We start from the raw sequence: 20,341 nt of genomic DNA on the forward strand, positions 1-20,341 counted from the left end.
TATAATTTTTTGATACTTGTTTGTTGACAAATTTGTTTTAGACTGCAATATTGTTTACCTACGGATTAGGGCTGCGAATCTTTGGGTGTCCCACGATTCGATTCAAAATCGATTCTTTGGGTCACGATTCGATGATATATCGATTTTTTCGATTCGATTCTCGATTCAAAAACAATATTTTTCCGATTCAAAACATAGGATATCAGCAGGATCTACCCCAGTCTGCTGACATGCAAGCAAAGTAGTAGATTAAAAAAAAATAAAAAGCTTTTATAATTGTAAAGGACAATGTTTTATCAACTGATTGCAATAATGTACATTTGTTTTAACTATTAAATGAACCAAAAATATGACTTATTTTAACTTTGTGAAAACATTGGACACAGTGTGTTGTCAAGCTTATGAGATGCGATGCAAGCGTAAGCCACTGTGACACCATTGTTCTTTTTTTTTTCATTTTATAAATGTCTAATGATAATGTCAATGAGAGATTTTTAATCACTGCTATGCTGAAATTATAACTAATATTGATACTGTTGTTGATAATATTCATTTTTGTTTCACTACTTTCGGTTTGTTCTGTGTCGTGTTTGTGTCTCCTCTCAATTGCTCTGTTTATTGCAGTTCTGAGTGTTGCTGGGTCAGGTTTGGTTTTGGAATTGGATTGCATTGTTATGGAATTGCTTTGTAGTGGTTTGTTGGATTGATTAAAAAACAACAACAACAAAAAAACAACAATTTTTTTAAAAATGAGAATCGATTCTGAATCGCACAACGTATTCGAATCGATTTTTCCCCACACCCCTACTAAGGATACTTATTACGTATGTATAGCTTGTGTGCTATTGTGTCCTTAGCTGTTGTGTAGCTGCTAGCTCATAAAGCTCCACTAAAATGGAAGAAAATAGCAACCTTGTGTGCTGAGTGGACGACATTTAGATGTTAACTGGTTGTCCAGCTTTGCACAAGTAAACGTGCTGCTTGTATCAAAGACTTTAGATTCAAGTTGATATTTTACGATACTTTTTTTTTTTTTGCCAAGTATTGGATGGATATCAGATCAGGACGCGCTTACTTACTGTTGAACTTATGCAATGACATGGTCACACTGCCCCCTGTGGTCAACTGAATAACAGCTTAGCAACGTTTCTGCTTTTTTTCAAAGGCTAGAATATGTCGTAAAATGATACTATAAACAATACAAATAATTCTTATCTCAATTAAAACACATTTGTATAACACAATACAAAACATTAAATGACCAAAGTGCTCCTTAAAGAGATTTATTTACATCATTTTATCTTAAGAACACACATCAGCCCAAAACAACATACAGTATAGTACATAGCAAAATAGCTCTCAGAATGCTAACTCAAAGTATTTCATTTGTATTGCATTTAATTTCCCTTGAAAACACTGTAGGAAATATACAAAACAAGAAATGCAACACAGATGTTATAATAAAACCCAATGAAAATGGAAAAAAAACTCAAAAAATAACAGAATAATGACAACTATTAACACAAATGATCATGCTGTTTATAAGTGAAAGGAAGCAAGATAATACAGTACATGTAGTATATGCCGTTTACAAAAATATTCTACTATGGACTTTATATTTACATACTGTTCTTGGGTACTTATACTATCGTAAATACACATTTATTTCATTGCAGTAATGTGTGAGTGTGATTGAAGGCCAATCTTTGATTATTTTGTGTCTCAGCCTGCCAAATGGGGATCCAAGGTGGTGTCAGCTTGACTGCCTCAGCTCTCTTCAAATGTAATATGCAAAGGAAGAAAGTGGATATTATCAAGAACCAACAAAAAAAAAATGAAGTGAAAAAATAAACAAAAAAAAACAAAAATGTGATGATCAAATGTTGCTAATAAATTCACCGTACCTGCGCTACTATGGGACGTTCATGCAGATCTGAGAATCCATCCCGTTCATAAACTTGGGCCATCCAGGTGTCTGCGCTGAGAGTTTGGACTCTGAGAGACTGGGGCAGATATCAAAAAGAGGAAAGGCCATTTCATTTTCAATGATAATGGAAAAAAAAAAATATATATATATATATCATTCCTAAATGTGTTTACTTTGTATTACAGTAGATCCCCGCATTTTTTGCAATTCGGCGTTTCAAATTTGCGAGTTAAAAACCATTATGTTTTGAATTATTTTGCTATTACTTTTTAATTATTATTATTTTTTCACATAAAACATGTAAAAAAAAAAAAAAAAAAATTTTTTACAGCATACATACAGCGTAAAAAAGTGAGGTCAATGTTAGAAGTTGTGTAACTGCCAGTTAGAGGGAGCGCCACAACAACATGAATCCGGGTGTTGAACTAGCCTAAGGACTATGCTTAAGGTTGAACCGTGAATCAGATTGATCTTTTATTAATGTACCTAAATATTTCATATTTTATATGTGTTTAGTAATTATTTAAGACACAATCAGGATTGTGCTTATATATGTATGGCTATAGTCGCTTGACAACTAAGGAGGGGCGCAGGGTTCTGGAGCTTTTCTAAAATCCATACAGTCACTTTTATTATTATTTTATTGCAAACCCATACATTTTTAAGGGAGTTTCAGTTACTTGCGGTTATTCGCCATTCACTGGCCGTCTCTTAACAGAACTCCTGCAAATAGCGGGGATCTACCGTATATGGTTTATGAGGCTTGGTGTTATAAAATCACTGAGAAGAACATAAAACAATGACAGAAAATGGAAAATGAAAACAACTTACAACCAAATTAAAAGTAGGCAGTTCTGCATGGTGGGGGGAAGGGCAGGATCAACTGACACCATCTTAGGGTTGGGCCAGGGAGACTCGATGAAGATGAACATGGAGTGTGTAATGAAGACAAAGTATGCAAGTCCACTTTATGAAAAATACAAAGTATAACAAACACTTTTGATGGCATAACTTTAATTCTGACATTTTTTTCAGTATGCTTGTGCTGTCTCATTTTTAGTGTTTAGTTTGATACTGCAAATACACAATCCAATCATGCATTTTAAGGCAATGGGACATCTATGTAGTTTTGTCACGAAACATATGAATTATGCATCTTAAAAAGAAATAGTGTCAAAAAAGGACAACAAAATAAAAACTATTGAAAGAAAACAAAAAACAAAACTGGGAATACTGGAAATCAATTTCAGTTTGATATACAGACAGCATATATTAGTTCAGAAAACAACAATACAACTTTTTTTAAAAAGGCATAAAATACGAGCTACGAAGCTACTTTGAAGAAGCGGAAATGTCATGCTTGGGTATACTACATGCTGACTTGTTAATTCATACTATAAAACATTAAAATTCTCTTGACATTGTTGTAGAGGGATGAAATGGATAACTAAGGTAAGGCTTGATTTGACCACATGCTGGTGAAAAATAAATAAATGAATTTGTTTGTAAATAAAACTGTTTTCGCTGAAGTTAATGTATTGCTGTTGTTGATTCTAATGTCAAAAAAGAACGATGCTCTGAGAGATTAATGTAGTCATTTAAAATCTGCGGCTGTAGCCAGTTGAGGAGGATGAAGTAAAGGAAGAGGATGAGAAGTTCGCACTGAAAACAGAGCCTGCATCAATACTGCCTCTTCTAGATCCTGATCGGGATCCTGTCCTTGAACCGGTTCGTGAGCCATAAGCAGATCCAGAGCCGCTGACATTGTAGGGACTGTAGAGGCCTTTGCTGGACTGCGAGGAGGCCTCCAGAAGCCTGATACTAGTTCCTTCTTCAACCATGCTTCTATCCATGGCATCTTTAAAAGATATTTTGAGTTTTGTTTTTGGACATGTTAGATATCTTGAGTAGGTACTGACATCTCTTAGTTTTTGTGCTGTGCGGGCATCGATGGTACCCTTCTTAATCGAATCATCCAGTGAGACTCTTCCTTCGACACCTGGCTCAACAAGTCCACCAGTCAGATATTGTACCTCAAGGAAGCGCTGCCCGGCCTCGTAATACAACCAGCCCTTCTTCAAAGCTTGGGAGGCAGACATCTTTTCTTTACTTCTGGAGTCTTCAAATCCATTGAATGCTTTTTGAGCCACGTTCAGACGCTCAACCATGATTTTGTCCACAAGACCTTTTTCTGCCGCATCAGCAATTGAAAATCTCTCCCCGCTTGAAGGGTCAATTATTCCTCCAGTACAGGCTTGGGCTTCCAACAATCTTTGGCCGCTTATGTTGTCTACCAAGTTTCTGTGCATGGCCTCAGTGATGGATACCTTTTCCAATGTGTCTGTATCCAGTATTCCAGCAATAGGGCCGGTCTCCTCTGTTGGGTCATTCCATATGACTGCAGGTGGTTTTATGGAAGGTATTGGGCTCATTGGGGAAGAGAAATCAGAGCAAGTGGTTGAACCAAAGGATGATGTCCGAGACCGGAAGCCTCCCATGTTTCCAGACAGCATGTCAGCAAACTCTGTGATGGACAGGTTTCCAGCTCGATATGATTCCAGACAATTCTGGTCAATGAGGCCACGTGCCAAAGCATCATCAACGTCATATTGTCTGCCTGACTTCTTGTCAATAAGAACAGATTTGACTGTATCATCAGAGGACGTCATAGTGATTTCTTCCCATTCGCATTCTTGTTGAGCAAGCTCCAAATAGGTCTGGTGATCAATAAGTCCCTTCCTGTAGGCCTCATAGACAGTCATTTCTTTGCCTGTGTCTGGGTCTACTATAACAATCCTGCGTTTACGAACTGATGATTTGGACGAGGTCTTTCTCTCCCGTTTCTTTTGTTTTAGTAGAAGAAGAACCAGTCCAGTTTGAGGATCAGTAATGCACCTCTCCATGAGCTGCAGGTATGTAAGGTTTTCTTCAGTGTTGGGATCAAAGAAGCCTTTGGTGTCATCAGATGGATCGGTCAGAATTTCATTCATTTCTTCATCAAAGAAGCCACGTTCATAGGCCATCTCAACTGGCAAACGGTGGCTTTCTTCTGGGTCAATGATTCCACCAGTGGCTATCTGAGCCTCCAGGAGACGGATTCCGTGATCTTTCAGGATTAGTCCTTTTTTCATGGCCTGGAAGAGAGAGATTGTCTTGCCTGAGTATGGATCCCTATAGCCTGTTACTGCCCGCTCAGCAGAAAGAAGCTTGTCTTTAAATTCTGAACCAACAATTCCCATTTTTGCTGCTTCATTGACAGTTAGCTTGAGGTTTTTGATTGGGTCAATTACATAGCCTGTGGCTGCCTGGGCCTCAAGGAGTTCAAACGCAGTACCTGGTCTGATCAGGTTCTTCTTCATGGCCTGATAGATTGACAGACACTCCTTACTGTTTTCAATGTATACACCAGCAATACAGCTTGTGCCCTCAAGGTACTTTGATAACCTATTACTGATCTCATCAACACTAACAAGACCCTCATTCAGTTCATTAACGGTTTTCTGGTCAATAATTTGCGAACGGATCAACTCATCTATTGTGATTTGTTTTCTAATACCCTTGAACACGAGCCTTTTGTCTCCCAGAGAGAGAAGACGGTATCCGCTTTCTAACTGGCATCTCTTAAGCAGCTGTGCATAGGACAATGCTTCATCAGTGACAGGGTCAACAAATCCTTTGTTATCAGTGAGTCTTTCATTGGTCTCCTTGTTGATATAACCTCTCTGCATAGCAATGTCTTCTGGTAGGTGGAACTGAAATTCAGGATCAATTATGCCTCCAGTGGCAGACTGCGCCTCTAACATTGCCAGGGCGTAATCCTCTGGAACAAGGTCTTTCTTCATTGCCTGGAAAAGAGATATGACTTTTCCACTGTATGGATCTTTGTATCCCGTAACTGCTCTCTCAGCAGAAAGTAGTTTGTCATGGATCTCAGGGCCAACCACACCCTTGCGAACAGCTTCATCAACAGTGAGCCTCTCATTCCTTACAGGATCGACAATGTATCCTGTTGCTGCTTGTGCTTCCAAAAGGTTGAGGGCAATTTCAGGTTTAAGAAATCCTCTGTTCATTGCTTGGTATATGCTAATCTTGGCACTTTTGTCAGTTGTGACCCCAGCAACACAGCCCGTGCCATACAAATAATGTTTCACACTACTCAACTCCAGTATGTCACGGATATCTCTTTTCCCTTGTTTGAGAAGGTTGTATGTCTCCAAATCAATGATGCGGGCATTGTACAGCTCCTCAATAGTAACTCGTCTTCGCATTGTCTTACATGACAGAGGATTCTCATTTCGGATGATCTCTCTTTGCTCCATGATCTCAATGATAATGATTACCATTCGCTCTTTGGTAAGGTTACCTAAACGATATTCCTCCATAAGCTTTTGCCTCTGCTGCTCTGGAATCAAATTTGAGTTCATGACATCCCAGATACTCATAGATTTATCAGCTAGGCCCTCAATGGGAAGGTCAATTGGAGTTTTGTTCAGGTCACTTTGTGTTTCCTCCTCTGTGTAGAGGTATGTCTTTTCGACAACTGTAGGAGACTGAGGTTTTGAGAGTGGAAGGATACACAGACCTGTCTCTGGATCCCTTTTACACTTGTCTTTAAGCTGCCTATATGTAACATTTTCATCCGTTTCTGGGTCTGTAAAAACCTTGTTATCGTTGGATGGCTGAGCTAGAACATTGGCCACTTCCTGACTGAAAATGTTGTTGTCGAATGCAACATCCATTGGTACACGATGGCTGTTTACAGGGTCAATTATTCCTCCAGTGACCATTTGTGCCTCTAAGAACGGCATCGCTTGCTCTTTCAAAATGAGATCTTTTTGCATAGCTTCAAAGAGAGAGATTTTGTTTCCCGTAAATGGATCTTTGTATCCTGTGACAGCCTTTTCTGCAGAGAGTAGTTTCTCATGTAGCTCTGGGCCAACAAGTCCTGATTTTACAGCTTCATCTACGGTCAGAAACTGTTTTTTAACAGGATCTACAATGAACCCTGTTGCAGCCTGAGCCTCGAGAAGAGCAAGGCCGGTGTTATGTCTGATCAGATTTTTCTTCATAGCTTGATATATGCTTGTTTTTTCTTTAGTGGGTTCTAAAAAGATGCCAGAAATGCTGTCTGATCCCTGGAGGTATTTGTTGACATTAGGATTCTCACTGACTTGTTTAGGTGTTGTTTTTTCTTGCTGAAGACGAACAAATGTTGACTTGTCAATTATTTTGGAATCATACAGAGAATCTGCAGGTACAGGTGATCTGAGACCCTTGAAGCTTAGCTGCTCTCGTTTTTTAGCCTCCTGTTCTTCTATAATTGTGATGACAATCTTAATGATCTTTTCAATTGTTATCTTTCCTGATCTAAATTGTCTGAGGAGTTCAAGTCTCTGTTCCTCAGTTAGATATCCAGAATTGATAAGATCCCAAACGGTCATCTTCCTTCCCTTGAATGGTCCGGACTCAAGCTCAACACTTGCTTGAGTCATAGCTTCTTTTGTCTGGGCTTCGGTAAGTGTTGGCTCTTCCTTTGCGTTAATTGCTTCATCTGTGAGAAGTAGAAGCGGGAGACCAGTTTTCTCATCAGTTACACAAGTCTGGAAGAGCTGCGCATATGTGACCTTTTCTTTTGTGTTGGGGTCAAAGAAACACTTAATTTCATCAGTTGGATTGCTTAGAATCTGCTTCATGTCATCATCAAAATATTTTCTCTTGCAGGCAACATCATGAGGAATGTGATGGCTCTTGACCGGATCAATGATGCCACCAGTGGCCATCTGTGCATCAAGTAGTCTGATTCCTTGCTCTAAAGGAATAAGCTCCTTTTTCATTGCTTGAAACAGAGACACTGTCTTTCCAGTATATGGGTCTTTGTAACCTGTAACTGCTCTTTCTGCACTTAGAAGCTTTTCATGAAGCTCTGGGCCAACAACACCAGCTTTTACAGCTTCATCAACAGTGTACTTCTGATTTTCTAATGGGTCAACCACATAGCCTGTTCCTGCTTGAGCTTCAAGCATATGTAAGGCAGGACCAGCTCTCATTATGTCCTTCTTCATGGCCTTATAGAAGGACATTATTTCCTTTGTGGACTCAGTATATACACCTGCAATGCAATTTGTGCCCTTAAGAGCTTTGTGGACAGGTTGCATTGCAGAGACCTCTTTGACAGTTTTATTGCCCTTCTGCAATTTGTTGTACAGGTCTTTATCAATAATTTTGGACTCAAGGAGCTCAGAGGCAGGAACAGGTGCTCGAAGACCACTGAAGTTAATTTCGTTCTTCTTCTCTTTTTCTTCTGCCACAGTGATCACAATTTTAATTAGTTTTTCGATTGTGATCTTCCCTGTCTTGTACTGACGAAGAAGGTCTTTCTTTTGGTCGTCAGTGAAGTATTCAGAATTGATTATTTCCCAAATGGTCACGGTTTTTCCCTTGAATCTTCCAAATGGAACAGATACAGTTGTTTTGTTGAACACATCCTTGGTCTCTTCTTCTGTGTACATGCTGGAGCATTGAGCAGCTTTATCTGTGATTGGCAAAAGCAGCATGCCAGTGTCCGGATCAGTGCAACATCTCGTCATTAATTCAGAATACGTCAATGGTTCCTGAGTGCTGGGATCAAAGTAACCCTTTGCATTTTCTGAGGGTTTTTCCATACCCTTGTTCATTTCCACATCATAGAGTCCCTGTTTAAAGGCCACTTCATTGGGTACTCGGTGACTATTGACAGGATCAATAATGCCCCCTGTTGCAAGTTGAGCCTCAAGAACTCTGATGGCATGATCATGTTCTATCAGACCCTTCTTCATAGCTTCAAAGACAGATATCTTGCAACCAGTGTATGGGTCTTTGTAACCAATAACTGCCCTCTCAGCTAAAAGCATTTTATTATGCAGCTCAGGGCCAATCAAGCCTTCCTTGACAGCCTCATTAACAGTATATTTCTGATTCTTAATGGGGTCTAGCATGTAACCAGATGCTGCCTGAGCTTCAAGAAGTACCATGGCTGTGCCCGGAGTAATTTTTTTCTCTCTGGATGCTTGGTAGATTGATGTTATTTTTTTGGATGGTGTCAAAATGCCTGCAATGCTGTTCTTTCCTTTAAGAATTGTTTTGAGATGTTCAGTCTCACCAAGTACTTGAACTGTAGTTTTACCATTTTTAAGCTTATCAAAATCTTTCTTTGGTAAAAGACCCAAGTCTTGAAGTCTGATTGCCGGGACCTTTTCACGAATACCATCAAAAGATAAGGGATCTACTTTCTTCATGGCACTGTCTAGTTCAGTGGCATTTTGTCCATTAAGAACATTATCGACCACAGTGACAGTCTCCATCCGCTGCAGTTTCTCGCGCAGTTTCTGGTTCTCTTCTTCAAGGATTCTTTCTTGCGCCAATCTTTTCTTTTCCAGGTCCTGCATTTCTCTTTGCTTGTTAAGCATCTCCCTTTCAGCTTCTTTTTGTTTATCAAGAGCTGCATTCATGGTAGCCTGTAGTTTCTTCTTCTCTTCCTCCATCTGCAGTCTCTGCCGTTCCTGTTCATCTTTGAGAGCTTGAGCCTTTTTGACTTCCTCTTCAAACTGGCTTTCTAATTTCTTTTTCTCATCTTCAATGAGCTTCTCCTTCTTTAACAGCATTTCTTTTTCTGTAAGGAATGTTTGCTGAAGCAATATCTTCTCATGCTCAATTTGTTTCTGCTGGGCATCAGCCATCTGGCAGGAAAGGATAGAAAACATCAAATAAGTACAGGTTTGTAATTGATGCATGTGAGTTTTTCCACACCCAATGTTTGTTTCACACGCCATACAGTGCAATCTGCTTATGCATAACTAATCATTCTAGATACGATTCGTTTATGTCTACTGTTTGTTGTTTCGAGTAACGGAAACTGAGGTGAAAATTCATTCAGCCTAATAAAAAGGTAACTACTTTCATTTGAGTTGAATTAAAAAATCTGTCAACAATGACACAGCCAATTTTCGAGAATGAATATGTACATTTTATACATTTTTGTATGAGACGTGCGAGCGTCACATAACTTATAGGGACTGTCATGATGTCCAAATACACAAATATTTTTTTTCCTATCGTGAATAATTTGTTTTTCTACTAAAAGGAAATATATTGCTGGTATGGAACTGAAACATTCATTAACACAAGTTTAGTTTTATTTAGTTAGTTAGCCTAGATTAATGGCCCAATATACTAATTGGAATTCCTTCATTGCTATATTTTATACATTTGAAATTTCAATTTCAAATTCTTTACAAGAACAACTTTATATACTTTTTTGAATGAAACAAAATGAAGCGTTCCAGCGACATTCCATGACATGAAGCATTCAGGGAGGGGACGTGCATGAGCACAGTGCACTGTAAAAACAAAAAAAAATGATTTAAGTGATACTAAATATCCAGGATAATTGGTTAGTACAATCAAACAAAAGGGATAGAGGAAACTGGAAAAAAGAATGTGGTTAGTTTTTAGAAAAGAGTTAACAATGGCATACACTGCTTGTTATGCCATTTTTTACACAATACCTCTTTAGACATATTTTGAAGTTCCTCAGCCTCTTTTTTCAGTCTAGCCTTCTCCTCCTCAAGGACTTTGATTGAGTAGCGTAATTCCTCTGCTTCTTTGCTGGTACTTTGTCTTTCAACTTCCAGTTTTTGAACAGTGGTCATTTTTTCTTTGGTGGCAATTTCAGTCTCATGAAGACGGGACGCGATTGCATCCGCTTGTTTCTTGAATTTTTTGGCCTCTTCTTCGGCTTTGGCCTGGGCTTCGCTGAGCTGAGAAACTTGGAGTTTAAGTTTTTCGGACTCCGCTACAATCTCGAGTTGCCTTTTTCTTTCCGCTTCAAGGGACTTCTGGTATTCCTCCGTTTCCTCATCTAGACGCTGCTGCATGAGCTGTTTATCCTCGAGCAGCTTTTGTGCTTGTTCTTGAGCCAGGTCCTTCTGCTTTTGAAGCCTTTCAGCTTCAGCTCTAAATTTGGATGCTTCCTGTATGGCCTGCATTTTCTCTTTGAGCATTTTGTCTGCAAGAGCTCGTTGATGACTCAGGTCATCTTCAGCAATCTGTCTTTGGCGAGCGGCCTCCTGGGCTTCGACACTTAGTCTTGCAGCATCTTCAGCAAGCTGTTTCATATTTTCAGCTTCCTCTGCAAGGAATTTTTGAGTGTTATCTTTGTCTCTTTTAATGAGGCGCTGATTTTCTTCCTCAATTTTCATTTTAAGCTTGAGCAGCTCTTCCATTTGAACTTTGACTTTAAACAGTTCATCTTCGACCTGTGCCCTTTGTTTGACAGCGTCTTCAACCTCATCCTTCAAGCGCTGGAGCTCGTCATCAAGGAGACATTTTTGATTGTCAGTCTCATTAAGCTGAAGTTTAACCTTTGTGAGCTCTTGTTCTACTTGGAACTTCTGTTTCAGTGTCTGCTCTGCCAGTTTTTTGTGTTTTGCCATTTCCGCATCAGCTTGTTGCTTTTGCTTCAGTGCCGTAGCTTCAGCTTGAGCAAGTTTAGCAGCTTCAAATTCGGCCTCTTTCCTAAGCCTCTCAGCATCCTCTTGGGCTTTGGCTTGGTTTGTGGCTTCTAACTCAGCAGCCACTCTCTGCCGCTCTGCTTCCTCTGCTTGCTGACGGAGAAGTGCTGCTTCTCGTTCTGCCTTCTCCTTTGCAGCCTCAGCCTGTTTTGCGAGCATCTTGGCTTTTTCATACTCTTCCCTGAGTTTCTTCTGCGTGAGGCTGTCTTCTTTCTGTTGAGCCAAAACACTTTGGGCTTGCTGTTCCGCAGCACTGCATTTCAGGGCTGCTTGTTGGGCTGCCACGACCTGTTTTTCTGCTTCTTTGTCAGCCTCGTCCTTCTGCTTTTTGGCTTCTTCAGCTTTCTTTTTCAAACGCTCAAGTTCCTCCTGAGCGGCCTTGCGTTGTCGAGCTGCATCTTCCTCTGCGGCGGTGATTTTCCTAACCTTCTCCTCAGCTTCCTTCCTCTTCCTCTCTTCCTCGAGGGCAAGCTTTCTCAGCTTTTCAGCCTCTTCCTCTGCTCTGAACTTGCTTTGTTGAGTTTCCTCTGCAATATTTTTTAGCTTGTTTAGTTCGAGTTCCAGATCTAGTTTTCCTGATGAAGCTTTTTCAAAGTTGAGCTTGAGGATTCTGATTTCTTCTTCGACAACTCGCCTTTGCTTAAGTGTGTCATCTACTATAGCTCTTTGTCGTTCCATTTCATCCTCAGAAGATTTTTTCAGTTGAAGGATCTTCTCTTCAATTGCTTGCTTGTGTTGGTTGGCTTGGTCTTCCAATGCTTTTCTCTGGTAAGCCTCATCTTCAGCGTGTCTACGCAGTCTCTCATTTTCTGCTTCCTTTTCCTTCAGAGCAATTTCCGCTTCAGTTTTCAAACGGGTGGCTTCACTGATAGCTAACAGCTTCTCTTTGAGGATCCTCTCGGCTTCTGCTCTCTGACGAGCTGCCTCTTCTTCAGCAACTTGCCGTTGATGCTTGGCCTCCTCTGCAATGCCTCTCAGCTTGCCGGCCTCATCAGCAAGGTCCCTCATCTTGGCAGCCTCCGCCTCAAGAAGCTGTTTGCTCCTCTCAGTGTTGGACATGGTCTCCTTTTCCGCCTTGGACTTAAGCTGAATGAGTATATTCATTTCACTTCTCACTTTGGCTAGTTCATCTTCTAGCTGCTTCCTTTGTTGTTGTGCTGCAATAACTTCATTTTTGAGACGATACAGTTCATCTTCCAGCAAGGATCTCTGCTGTTCTGCATTGTCAAAGTCTGCCCTGAGACGAATCAGCTCTTGTTCTGCAGCAAGTTTCTGCTCAGCAGTACTCTCAGCCATCTTTCTCTGCCTCTCCAGTTCTTTCTCTGCCATGTCTCGCTGCTTCAAGGCTGACTCTTCAGCTTTGGACCTCTTTCTAGCCTCCCGCTCTGCCTCCTCCTTTAGTTTCTCAGCTTCTTCCTGCGCAAGGTTCTTTTTGTGAGCTTCTTCCTCAGCCTGGAGCCTTAGGCGGAGGGCCTCGTTAGCCTTTTGCCTCCATTTCTCAAGTTCTTTTTCTGCATCTTCCCGAGCCAATTCTGCATCTTCATGTTGTTTCTTCAGAAGTGCAGCTTCTTGTTGCAACTGAAGGACAGCTCCATGCTCTTGTTTGAGGGATTCTTCTAGTTTGGAGGTCTTTTCCACAAAGGAAGTGTGTCTGCTCTGGAGTTCAGCGGCAGCACTCTTCTGGGCTGCTTGATGAGCAACCTTGATTTGTCTTTCTTTTTCAATCTCGGCCTGCTTAACTTGCCTTTCTGCCTCCTCCGCCTGCATTTTCAGCATTTCAAGGTCGTCCAGGGCTTTTTGCTTTTGGCGTGCAGCTTCCTTTTCTGCCTCAGATTTTAATTTGAGTTCCTCCTCAGCCATGAGCTTTTTTTGGCTCTCTTCACGGACTTGTTTGCGTAGCTTTTCGGCTTCTTCTTGGGCAGCCTTCCTAAGTTTCTCAGCTTCAGCCGCTCTGTCACGAAGTTGCTTTAGCTCAGATTCTGCAGTAGATTTTTGTGTAACTGTTGTCTCAAGTTGGATTCTGATGAGGCGGATTTCCTCTTCAATCCTTACTCGACTTTGAAGAGCGTCATCCACTTGTTGACTTTTGTCTTTGATCTGCTGCTCTGAAAGATTTTTGAGCTCTTGGAGTTCCTGTTGAATATTGTGCTTTTGCTTTTCCGCATCTACTGCAGCGACATCTCTCTTGCTAACTTCTTCCTGCATTTTAAGCTTCAACTCTTGCGCCTCTTTTTCTGCCTCGGCAATGGCCTTTGCATGAGCTTCAGCTAATTGCTTCTGTTTGTCTAATTCAGCCTGCATCTCAGCCATTTTTTTCTGTTCTTCTGCTTTGAGTTTCTTTGCAACTTTCTGCATTAGTGGAAGGAAATGGTAAAGAAAGATTATAATTAAGCATGACACGTTATAGGTGACACTTTACATTACCTAGCTCAAACAGTGTGACTTAATTGTAATTGCCATGGTAATCACAACATAATCATACTGGGATAAGAGCAAAGTAATGTACAGTATTACCAGTGCAATGTTAATGTTAAAAGTTAGCTCAAAGATCAAGTCAAAGTTCAATGTCAGATGCAAAATAGATTCACATTCAAGTGTTGTTAAATTCACAATGCAATGAAAAGAATATATGACAAAGCAATGGATGTTGGCATCAGTTAATGGATGGGACATATTCACAGAAAGAAAATCATACTGCATGCGGCATTCATTGGACTTTATACATTAAAATTATATATATATATATATATATATAATGTAATTAAATGTCTTTCACAATATAAATATCTATATCCTTCATTTAGTAAGATTATTAAAATAGTATTTCAATGTGTTTTTCTATAAAATCGTTAACAATTTTCTTTTTTAAAGTCGGGTTCTTTAAGACACTATACACCACAATTGAAAGAACCATGAAAGATGAGCAAAGTTATGGATCGAATACCCAGAAAAGGCCATAGTTTTGTTAGTAAATTATTTAAAAGGAAACGAGTAAATTTAAAGTTTGCTCAAACATGAGCGTGACTAAGAATTGTTTGACATGTTAGAGTTTTAGTGCTCGTTTACAAGAGTTTTCACCCTAGAAAGTTATTTACATTCATATTTTGCAGTCACCAAAGATTTTGAAATTAAACAAAAAAAAAAATAAAGCTCTAAAGCTAAACAATGAAAGGAAACCAAATTGCACCCATACTGCATGTGAGAGAACCTTCACCACAAAACTATTTACCTTTTTAATGCTCAGAAAAGCTCAACCAAACATCATGGCAAACCACTGGCAAGCAGTTAAGAGAAGATAAACACAGAAACCATTAGGGTTAGAAAAAAACAGTGAGGGGGTGTTGATATGGGAAACTAAGATAATAAAACAGAGGCACAGTTTTGAAAAGTACCAGAGGTATAGGAAAGGAAATAAAACCTGCAGTGAAAGAAAGAACCCCTTACCCTAAATCTGCAACGGGATACAGAAATAAAGAAAATAAAGCAATCCAGGAGGTTGCCGTTTGACACTGTAAACACAAGAAACTACATACTGTACTACAAACACTTACCCAGGTGAATTTAACATCCTTTTAAAAATACATATCAAAAACAGGGCTGTTTTTTTTATTTTGTATATCACTGATTGTTTGTTGAGGATGTGTGTGTGTGTCTGTCTGAAGAGAGATAGCTTATATGTACAATATAAATGTACATGAAGTGCGGTATGTGTTGGTTGAGTGTTCATTAGTTTGTTGGTTAGGTTATTGTTAGACTTTAGTTTGTTTGGGAACCCCAGCCATAAGTCACGCACCTCCTCGTTCTCCAGGCGTTGCTGTGCATCAGTGATGAACTTGATGTACTGACTAGTCAGAGTCATCAGCTCACTGTAGCGGGTCCTCAGTGTCACATACTGGTGTGAAAATTAAAATATTGTCAGCAAGGAAATCTTCATGTTGTCCTATAATGCATTCGATATTGTGTGAGTAGCTCAGTCAAATATTTGAAGAACCACACCTCCTGAATGATGTTATCAGATGTAGAATCTAGTTTGGTTTTCTTCAAAGGAGAAGCCATGGGCTCTACTTGTGCTCTGTAGGCAACCATCTGGAGTTCAGAGTCCTGATGGGAGAGAAGGAAATATGCAGTATAGTCATTATGCAAATTAATAGGCATTCTGAGATGCCCAAGAGACGAGCATTCACACGACTGATGTAGCAATGATTCCAGGAAGAAGATACTAAAATCTTCTGATGTGTTCTAATCCATCCTTTTCCTGCTCGTCGCGGCCTCACTTTGACTGCTGTAATATGCTGTTAGGTAATAACTATACATAAAGTGGGGCAAAAAAGTATTTAGTCAGCCACCGATTGTGCAAGTTCTCCCACTTAAAATGATGACAGAGGTCTGTATTTTTCATCATAGGTACACTTCAACTTTGAGACACAGAATGTGAGAAAAAATCCAGGAATTCACATTGTAGGAATTTTAAAGAATTTATTTGTAAATTAAGGTGGAAAATAAGTATTTGGTCAACCATTCAAAGCTCTCACTGAAGGAAGGAGGTTTTAGCTCAAAATCTCACGATACATGGCCCCATTCATTCTTTCCTTAACACGGATCAATCGTCCTGTCCCCTTAGCAGAAAAACAGCCCCAAAGCATGATGTTTCCACCCCCATGCTTCACAGTAGGTGTGGTGTTCTTGGGATGCAACTCAGTATTCTTCTTCCTCCAAACACGACGAGTTGAGTTTACACCAAAAAGTTCTATTTTGGTTTCATCTGACCACATGACATTCTCTCAATCCTCTGCTGTATCATCCATGTATCCTTTTTGGTATAAACTCAACTCGTCGTGTTTGGAGGAAGAAGAATACTGAGTTGCATCCCAAGTACACCACACCTACTGCGAAGCATGGGGGTGGAAACATCATGCTTTGGGGCTGTTTTTCTGCTAAGGAGACAGGATTATTGATCCGTGTTAAGGAAAGAATGAATGGGACCATGTATCGTGAGATTTTGAGCCAAAACCTCCTTCCATCAGTGAGAGCTTTGAATGGTTGACCAAATACTTATTTTCCTCCATAATTTACAAATAAATTATTTAAAATTCCTACAATGTGAATTCCTGGATTTTTTTTCCACATTATGTCTCTCACAGTTGAAGTGTACCTATGATGAAAATTACAGACCTCTGTCATCATTTTAAGTAGGAGAACTTGCACAATCGGTGGCTGACTAAATACTTTTTTGTCCCACTGTATTCTCTGCCAATCACTTATGTATCGTCAATGCAGCTTGCTAAAAGGAATCACACACGATTGTTAATGTTATTTTTTGGCCATGGAAGAAGTGCTGGTTGTCCATAGTCCGGACCCGGGGTGAACTGCTCGCCTGTGCATCGGTTGGGGACATCTCAGCTGCTGACCCGTCTTCACTTAGGATGGTCTCCTGCTGGCCCCACTATGGACTGGACTCTCAACATTATGTTAGATCCACTATGGACTGGACTTTCACAATATTATGCTAGACCCACTCGACGTCCATTGCTTTCGGTCTCCCCTAGAGGGGGTGGTTGCCCACATATGCGGTCCTCTCCAAGGTTTCTCATAGTGATTCACATCAACATCCAACTAGGGTGAGTTTTTCCTTGCCCGTATGCGGGCTCTGTACCGTGGATGTCATTGTGGCTTGTGCAGCCCTTTGAGACACTTGTGATTTAAGGCTATATAAATAAACATCGATTGATTGATTTGTTTCTAGTGTTGTATTGCTGTCGAGTTGTCTATGCTCACCTTGATTATGTGGATATATGCTTTGGCGTATTTCTGACACTCATCAACTTTGCTTTTGTTTTTCTCAATCTCCTCCAGTAATTTCTGTTTTGGGATAAGCAAGATAAAAGTCAATGCATTGCGTATTTACTGGTAAAGTCAAAATGTGTCTCTGACCTTCTCCAGTGCCAGTTGCTCTTTCAGAGTCTTGCAGTCAGTGATGGGCACGGTCTGGATCCTTTCTTGTCTTTGCTTGGCGTCTGCTATCCAAGTGATGAGCCAATCGTAACTCTCCCGGTAATAACCCAGCTGGCGGCCGAGCTGCTCCAGCTCTCTCTGGCGAAGGTCAATCTGCGCGAACATGGCCTTCCAGCGGTCCTGAACGCTGGAATGGAGCTGGTGGTAGTGGTCCAGCTCCGCATCCCGCTCACTGTGCACGTGACTCATCTTGTCACTCACAGTAGTGGCTTTCTTGAGTTCTTCTTCAAGGGAATCAAACACGGGCTGTTCCGCCTCGGCCTCTGTTCTCATTTTCTGCACAATTAGAGCAACGAAAGAGAATGAGGAAGCAATCAGAGATCACAAAATAAAAGTTTGATAGACATTACTAAACTGCTTAGGCCTTACTTCATTGTTTTTACTACTATTACATTGTGCAGGCACCAGCTATATATTATTATTATTTTTTTTTCACCTCCGCCATGAGGTTATGTAACCCTTGCCGTTGATTTTTCTGTGAGTTACAAAAATAAATCAAAAGGTTGTGGGCGGATTTGTTATTAAATCTTTAGAAAATGCCAGAAATAGTAAAAGGAACAAATCTTTACATTTTGGGCCTAAGACCCAAGTAACGCTTATGTTACTAGCTTCAACTTCTGTGTGTGTACAAAGACACAGACAGTGGATAACTGACAAGGTGCTTCACTCTATTTATTTCATTCCACTATTGATCTCTTAAAAAAGTTATGTGCACATTTTCAATTTTGGCTTTTTTACTATTGAGGTGGGGCTTGGCGGACATCTACTCTCCCTCAATTTATTTTCCATACAATTTGCTTTTACGAAACAAACCATATAAATCTCATTTGCACGATAATATGGCATTTATGGCTTTCCATGCTTTCCTCATTTACAGTTCTCCTCTGCTGTCTGTTTTGGCCGAGCAACTGCATGAATTAAAGGAAAACAGTCGCTGTGGATTTCGAATTTGTAGATTACTATTATTCTCATGAACTATTATTATAAAAGCTAGGTTTTATAATAACAGATAATAAGAATAATAATAGTTAATAAAAATCTATGTAATCTACGAAACACTGCACGTTATCTTAATGACAATTAGTGATTCCCAGTGCCCCAAAAACGTCTGCGGGCTATATAGCGTTTTCTATTCGGTCTCCACTACTCTGGAATGTCCAATTAGGATCTACAGTGGGGCAAAAAAGTATTTAGTCAGCCACCGATTGTGCAAGTTCTCCCACTTCAAATGATGACAGAGGTCTATAATTTTCATCATAGGTACACTTCGACTGTGAGAGACAGAATGTGAAAAAAAAATCCAAGAATTCATATTGTAGGAGTTTTAAAGAATTTATTTGTAAATGATGGTGGAGAATAAGTATTTGGTCAACCATTTAAAGCTCTCACGAATGGAACGAGGTTTTGGTTAAAAATCTCACGATACATGGCCCCATTCATTCTTTCCTTAACACGGATCAATCGTCCTGTCCCCTTAGCAGGAAAACAGCCCCAAAGCATGATGTTTCCACTCCCATGCTTCACAGTAGGTATGGTGTTCTTGGTATGCAACTCAGTATTCTTCTTCCTCCAAACACGACGACTTGAGTTTATACCAAAAAGTTCTCTTTTGGTTTCATCTGACCACATGACATTCTCCCAATCCTCTGCTGTATCATCCATGTATCCATTTTGGTATAAACTCAACTTGTCGTGTTTGGAGGAAGAAGAATACTGAGTTGCATCCCAAGAACACCATACCTACTGTAAAGCATGGGGGTGGAAACATCATGCTTGGGGGCTGTTTTTCTGCTAAGGGGACAGGACGATTGATCCATGTTAAGGAAAGAATGAATGGGGCCATGTATTGTGAGATTTTGAGCCAAAACCTCCTTCCATCAGTGAGAGCTTTGAATGGTTGACCGAATACTTATTTTCCACCATAATTTACAAATAAATTCTTTAAAATTCCTACAATGTGAAATCCTGGATTTTTTTTCCACATTCTGCCTCTCACAGTTGAAGTGTACCTATGATGAAAATGACAGACCTTTGTCATAATTTTAAGTGGGAGAACTTGCACAATCGGTGGCTGACCAAATACTTTTTTGCCCCACTGTATGTAAAGCATGTAATTCAATTTGATTTGAATTACATGCTTTACATAGATCCTAGCAGCAGAGCGCTTTCAAGTTGATTTAATAAGTCAGGAAATAAGATGTCAAGAAAGCGGTAAACAAAGAACATGGCCCCCAAATCCGTCTTGTCCTCTGTCCTCACTCACAGGTGTGTGTGTTCTCCCTGAGACCTCCTCAACCCAACAGACAAACCCACACAGCTCCCCTTATTCCGTCTCCAACATGTACTCTATTATCTTTAATCAGACATCTTTTTATACACAGATTACCTTAAGCTTTCCACGGTATGTCTCCACTGCCTGGGCGTCACCCGGCACAGTGTGGACTTCACGCAGGCAATCCTCATACTGCTTAAGGACCCCCTCTGCACCCTTAGTGTTCCGGATGACCATTTCCAGAGTCTTAAGCCTGGCGTGAGAGACAATAAATCAGTTGAGCGCACACTGCAAGAACCAGAGCCATTTCTCCACATCCTCTGTAGACACGGGCAACAGGGGTCTTACTTCTCCAGATAAACGGAAGAGAGCGCGTGCGTGTGATCCATCTTCTGCACGGTGAGGTCAAGCTCAGACCGCAGCACAGGAGAAGAAGCAAAATTCTGAGAGGATTTTAAGATCTCCTGTGCTCTCGCTGACATCTTCTGAAGGTCCATCTTGAGGCCATCAACCTCGACTTGTACTTTCTGTAAAATAGATGTATTGTATTAGTGAATAGACGTATACAAGTATGTGCACTAA

At 40.3% G+C, this 20,341-nt stretch overlaps 1 protein-coding gene across 27 annotated transcripts in view; it reads right to left on the minus strand.

Annotated features, from left to right (window-relative positions):
• Positions 1-1,267: 1,267 nt before the first annotated feature.
• The window catches only part of plecb (plectin b), a 254,404-nt gene continuing 235,330 nt past the window's right edge, over positions 1,268-20,341 (minus strand). For 25 of the 27 annotated variants that reach the window (XM_061916372.1, XM_061916391.1, XM_061916371.1 and 22 more), the window contains 10 exons: positions 20,108-20,286; positions 19,874-20,012; positions 17,407-17,763; positions 17,251-17,334; positions 15,472-15,576; positions 15,269-15,367; positions 10,471-13,824; positions 2,759-9,642; positions 1,905-2,003; positions 1,268-1,775 (listed from right to left, as the gene is read on the minus strand). In XM_061916372.1, coding sequence (XP_061772356.1) covers positions 3,526-9,642; positions 10,471-13,824; positions 15,269-15,367; positions 15,472-15,576; positions 17,251-17,334; positions 17,407-17,763; positions 19,874-20,012; positions 20,108-20,286 — 10,434 coding nt within the window. In that variant the 3' untranslated portion in view covers positions 1,268-1,775; positions 1,905-2,003; positions 2,759-3,525. The remainder of the gene's footprint in view (positions 1,776-1,904; positions 2,004-2,758; positions 9,643-10,470; positions 13,825-15,268; positions 15,368-15,471; positions 15,577-17,250; positions 17,335-17,406; positions 17,764-19,873; positions 20,013-20,107; positions 20,287-20,341) is intronic. The other 2 variants (XM_061916389.1, XM_061916388.1) reach the window with 1 other exon arrangement.

Source organism: Nerophis ophidion, linkage group LG11, assembly GCF_033978795.1.
Source record: "Nerophis ophidion isolate RoL-2023_Sa linkage group LG11, RoL_Noph_v1.0, whole genome shotgun sequence".
In the NCBI taxonomy this organism is placed as follows: Eukaryota; Metazoa; Chordata; class Actinopteri; order Syngnathiformes; family Syngnathidae; genus Nerophis; species Nerophis ophidion.